This window comes from Rattus rattus, chromosome 16, assembly GCF_011064425.1.
Source record: "Rattus rattus isolate New Zealand chromosome 16, Rrattus_CSIRO_v1, whole genome shotgun sequence".
Lineage (NCBI taxonomy): Eukaryota > Metazoa > Chordata > Mammalia > Rodentia > Muridae > Rattus > Rattus rattus.
In genome coordinates, this window is record NC_046169.1 from 19,900,581 (window position 1) to 19,906,580 (window position 6,000).

The 6,000-nt window shown below is 52.9% G+C and overlaps 1 protein-coding gene across 2 annotated transcripts in view; it reads left to right on the top strand.

The window, feature by feature from the left end:
* Nucleotides 1-6,000, top strand: part of Rcc1l (RCC1 like) — a 31,619-nt gene extending 25,619 nt beyond the window's left edge. For both annotated transcript variants that reach the window (XM_032886871.1, XM_032886872.1), the window contains exon 11: nucleotides 5,107-6,000. In XM_032886871.1, the coding sequence (XP_032742762.1) occupies nucleotides 5,107-5,184 (78 nt within the window). In that variant the 3' untranslated portion in view covers nucleotides 5,185-6,000. The remainder of the gene's footprint in view (nucleotides 1-5,106) is intronic.

Below are 6,000 nucleotides of genomic sequence, written 5' to 3' on the forward strand. Positions count from 1 at the left end.
GGAGCCAGCACCCTCTCAAACCCTTCCCCTCCCTCTCCTTCTTGTCCTCTTTTCTTTCTGAGCACAGGCTTGGAAAATGGTGGACACAGCTGAGCCTTGTAATATCAAGCACTTCACAGACCTGCCCCTACCTGTGAGTGTTGTGGGCGGATTACTTTCTTTCCTTGTTTCATTGACAAAAGCAGCTTAAGGGAGGAATGGTTTATTTTGGCTCACAGTTTGAGGGGATGCAGTCCATCATGGCAGGGAAGGCACGGTGGCAGGAGCGTGAGGCGGCTGCTCACACGGCATCCAGAGTCAGGAAGCAGAGACGGATGCCGGTGCTCAGATTGTTCTCTCCTGCTCGTTCAGTCTGGAACCCCACCCCACTGGGTCTTCTCACCTCAAACCCACCTAGGAGGTGTGTCTCCTAGGTGATTCTAAAGCCTGCTATACTGATAATCAAAATTAACCATCTAGAGCCTGATGCCCCCATTCTCACAGCCAGAGGAGTGTCTCTGCTGGCCATGTGCTTCCTGTCATGCTTTCCTGTTGGGGATGAGCCTGGCACCCCTAGGGACTACTGTGTTGGCAGCACCGGGGTCGCCCATCCTCTTGCACATTTGGTGAGCCCCAAGGGCTCCTACCAGTCAATGAGTCAACTTCTGATTGGATGAAGGGGAGGGCTTGGCAGGTTAATTAGTTTCTCATTCTTGTAACAAAATACCTGGGGTCATCCAATTAAACACAGACGATGTTTTATTTGGTTCCTGATTTTAGAAGTTTTAGCTGGAGTCAGGTGTCCTCAGTGCTCTGAGCCTCAGGCCGGGCAGTACAACATAGCAGGGGACATGTGACCTTAAAGCTGCTCAACTCGCCAAGTCTGGAAATTAGAGGGACAGGAAAGGGTTGGGGTCCCATGATTACCTTCAAAGGCATGTCCGTGCTGGATGGACAGAGGAGGGAACCTCGGTTGAGAAACTGCCTCACAAGATAGTTGGGCAGACCTGTAGGGCATTTCCTAAGTTAGTGATTGATGTGGGAGAGCCCAGCCCGCTGTGGGCGAGGCCACTCCTGGGCTGGTGGTCCATATGTGGAGTCAGCATGAGGACCAGAGGCGGGCAGGGTGAGCAGGCCATGAGGTGCAAGCCAGGAAGCAACATCCTCCACAGCCTCTGCACCAGCTCCTGCCTTGCCTGCTTCCCTCAGCCATGGACCGTGCCATGGAAGCCTTAGCCAAGCAAACCCTTTCCTCCCCAAGTTGCTTATGGTCATGAGCACAACAGTGGAAAGTCTAAGGCATCGCCTAGGCCCCACACCTACAGACGCCTGCCATTTTCCAGTAGTTAGATGCACCCCCACCGCCATTTCACTGTTGTGCATGGTGGTGCACACCTGCAGTCTTAGCCACTTGGAAGGCTGAGGCAGGAGGATCAGGTCAACATGGGTTAATAGTGAGATTCGTTCATTCTCTCTCCTTACTGTGAGAGAAGCCCTGGATTAGACCCCTAGCGCCGTATAAACCGGATGTCATGAGGCACCTGAAATCTCAAGAATTGGGAGCAAGAGGTGGAGGCAGGATTGTCATCCTCATATACAAAGGGAGTTTTGAGGCCAGCCTGGGCTACATGAGACCCAGAGACCAACATCCTCACATGACAGGGACAGGCTTATTGTGGAGTCATTTCGGAGACCTGAAAGAGACCCACACCAGGGGGCACTGGAGTCTCAGGAGCCACTCTGTCGCCAGAGGTCCTTGCTGACTGTAGGTCCTGGCCAGCGCAAACCAAACAGCTTCCTGTGCTGCGGGCGCTAATGGCCAGAGCATCTGGGGAACAGCACCTAGGTGCGTAAGTGCAGTGGCTGGCTGCAGATGGTCGACAAGGCAAGGGAAGGTAAATAGATGATCTCAGGCGGCCCTGGAGGTTGCTAAGAGCCCACCTGGCCAGGTCACCATGGGGCAGCTGGTCACTGCTGTTCTGGGGCCCGGCCTGAGGCATCGTCTGCAGCCCCACGCTACCTCTGTCACCTGGGGCCGCTTCTATTTGCTGAGTGGTCTGTGTGGCAGCTTTTGCCAAGGCGTCTTTGTTTGGGGAGGCAGCGAGACAGTGTGGCGTGGTTCCTGCCTTCATTTGCTGTTGCCAGCGACCCCTAATGGAGTTGAAGCCCCACGGTCAGCACCTGCCACTTCTGCCACTTCGGTGCTTTTAGGCCAGGCCACCTGTCACAGGCATTCATTTCGTCCTAACCTCGGGAAGTTACCCAGGCAGCCACAGCTTCTCTGCAGCCCCGGCAGGGAAGGGCGATTGAATAGTAGGGTCCTGGCTGATCCCGAATCCACAGCTGGGTGCAGTTCTGAAGGCAAAGTCATGCAGGGTGTGCCTAGGGAGGCACGGGGCTGGCATGTGCCCTTCTGCCTTGAGAGCCTGTGAGGGCAAAAGATGTGATTTAAGTAGGTTCTCAGTTGGGTGCAGGGCATAGTGCGATGGGGTTATTAAGAGGCTCTTAACACCTGGTTATTTATTTATTTTGATAGGGAGTCAGGTAGCCCAGGCTAGCCTCAAACTCACTGTGTGGCTGAGGAACTTCTGGTCCTTCTATTTCCACCTCCTTCCCCCGCCCCCATCCCTACCATCACCTGATAGGGTGAGAGGCACGAGCCACACGAGCCTGATCTCTAAGGCTGGAGATTGCACCCTGGGCCTCGTGCATGCCAGGGAAGCACTCTGTCCGCGGAGCTCCATCCCCAGCCATGGTTGTCGTGTTTCACTGAGTGTCCTTTTATAGTATAGCATTGCTTATTCAGGATAATAGGAACAGTGATAAAAAAGAGAAAGTGAGCATGGTGCTGTGTACCTCAGCTCTCAGGAAGCTGAGGCAGGAGAATGCTGCAAGTCGCAGGCTAGCCCATGCCATGTAGTGAGAGCCTGTCTGAAGAGCTAACACACCTTTAATCCCAGCACTCAGGAGGCAGAGACCAGCCAAGGTTACATAGCGACATCCTGTCTCTGGAGCAAACAAACCAGAAAAGGGGCTGAGGTAGCTCATGGGTAAAGAGCTTGTTGTGTAAGCAGGAGTTCGGTTCCCCCAGCAGCACGTGAAAAGCTCTTGTCGGTGGTGCAGTCTATAACCCAGAGCTCACAGGAGTGCAAGCAGCCAGACCTCCGGTTCTTGCTGCCTGGCCAGTCCAGCAGAAATCAGTCTCTGGGTCCAGTGAGAGACCTTGTCTCAAAAAACAGTGGAGGATGCTAGAGGAAGATGCTTGACACCAACCACTGGTTCCCATACTCACACACGCCTCATTCAACACAAACGCCCTGTACAGCACACAACACATGTACATACCACATGCCATTTCTGTAAACATTACATATACCACACACACACGCACACACATTACATACACACATAGATAACACACTGTATAACTCCCACAGTACTGCACAGACATACACATACTACATTCTATATATATGACACATACATACCCTCCACACACACATAGACACACAGAACACTATACATACACCACACACACTACATTCCACATGCACTGTCTTAGTTAAGGTCACCATTGCTGTGATAAAATACCATGAACAAAATACCTTGGGGACGAAAGGGTTTGATTGGCTTACACTTCCACATCGCCATTCATCATCTAAGAAGTCAGGACAGGAACTCAAGCAGGGCAGGAACCTGGGGGCAGGAGCTGATGCAGAGGCCATGGAGGGCGCTGCTTACTGGCTTGTGCCTCATGGCTTCCTTGGCTTGCTGTGTGTGTGTGTGTGTGAGAGAGAGAGAGAGAGAGAGAGAGAGAGGAGAGAGCGAGCTCGCGAGAGCGCGAGCGCTCAGCCCAGGGATCGCACCACTCATAACAGTGTGGCCCTCCCCCGTCAGTCACTAACTAAGAAGACACCCTGCAGCTTTGCCACAGCCGGGTACTTTAGAGGCATCTCTTCAACTGAGGCCCCTCCTCTCTGATGACTGGAGCTCGTGTCAGGTTGACCTACACGAGCCAACACACACCATACAAACTCACCATACACCTCATTCCATGCATACCATACACACCACATTCCACACACAATCACACACATACACAGTACATTTCTGCATATATACCACATACAAAACAAGAAAAGAAAACAACAAAAACCACCCTTAAGAGTATGTGAGGCGGGGCTGGGGATTTACCTCAGTGGTAGAGCGCTTGCCTAGCAAGTGCAAGGCCCTGGGTTCGGTCCCCAGCTCCGGAAAAAAAAGGAAAAAAAAAAAAAAAAGAGTCTGTGAGGCCTCCTGGGTAGAGGCCCTTGACACTCCCCAATTTAACGTACAATATCCACAAGCTAGAGAGAGGGACCAACTCCTCAGGGTTGTCCTCTGGCAGGCAGGCACGTGTGCGAGTGTGCGCGCGCCCGCCCACACACACACACACACACACACACACACACACACACACACACACACTGTAATAATTAAGTAACAAAATAATGAGGATTGACGGGACCAGCCTCTGAAGGCCCGGTGTAGCTCTGGGGCCCTGTTCCCACAGTATTCCACCAGGCAGGGGCCTTTCCTGCACTCTTGGGAAGTGCTTGGTGTGCCCCAGTGAAGGTTACAGGACACTCAGCCTCAGGCAGGGAATCTGGAAGCCATGGTCACAGGCAGTGGTACCAGGAACATCTGTGTCCTTCCCAGGGCACTTTTTTAGGGGTGGCTACTAGAGCTGGTACGGGGAGCTGCTACTAGAGATGGGCGGGGAGTTAGGGTAGCCTGTTCCTAACACTAGTGAGCTGTGGGTTAGTGTGGGCATCCTGTTTGCAGGGGATACGGCCACACTCACAGAAGGCAAAGAACGTACTAAGAGGAGGGGCTGCAGGTGAGGCTCAGTTGGTAGTGTGCTTGCCTAACAGCCTGAGAGTCTCTCAGGACCACCAAGTGTGGTACTACACGTGTGTAAACCCTGGGAGGTAGAGGCAGGAGGATGAGAAGTTCACAGTCAGCCTCAGCTACACAGGGAATTAATTGGAGGCTAGCCTAGGTTGTATGAATTGTGCTCCCTCAACCCCTCAAGGCTCCAGAGTCTGCTTGTCCTTTCCCTCACTGTGTCCGGGGCTTCTTTTCCAGGTGACGATGCCGGGTGAGCCTGTGGACGTGGCTTGTGGAGTGGATCACATGGTGACTCTAGCCAAGTCGTTCATCTGAACCTCTCTCTGGGCCTATCTCCTGCTGGCCCCAGCCTGTAGCTATAAGGACAGCTTCGGCTTGGCAGAGGCAGGGTGTGGCCACCAGCAGAGTTTCCGAGGGTACAGGGAGAGATCCAGGGCCTCTGTGGAGCAGGGTGCCTGCTCTGTGCCCTCAGTGGGAATGTTGTACGAGGAGTCTGTGGACAAGGCCCTACCCCGCTGAGTCTCCTGCCTGCTGAACTCGGCTCAGGATGGCTACTGTTGGCTTGGCATGTTCCTGAGGAGTACCAGGGCATGAAGACCTTGGGTGCCCAGGCAGATTCCTTTTCCAGGTAACACATGATAGCATCTGGGGATGTGTCTTGTCTGAGACACTATTTTTAGGGAAAGTTCACTGCTCATGACACATTTGATAATAAAGTTTAGAGACATGACAGGGCACTCAGAAGAACCTGTAGTCTCCTGTCACAAGAGGATAAACTTGGGCCTCAGCTCAGCAAGAGAGCCAGCTGACTTCAGTGAGGGCCTCTCTGATCAGCTGTCACCCCAGAGGTTCCCCAGAAGAACACAGTCCAGGAGCCCAGAATGCCTTGGCTTGAACTCTTCATGGAGTGGCCAGTGGGAGCCGTGCAGTATCCTAGCTTTGGAACTCCCTGGCTCTGAGCAGCCCAGAAGCCCCTGAAGAAAGAAGTTGAAGGCCAAATGATTGTGGGCTGAGGGCTGTGGAATCTTGGCTGAAGGGCCGGCCTTAGAAACTGGGAAAATACTTGTTTTTAAAAAGAACAGTGTTTGAAAGGTCTTTTGGAATAAAGTCTATTTTCTGCCTTTTTAAAGA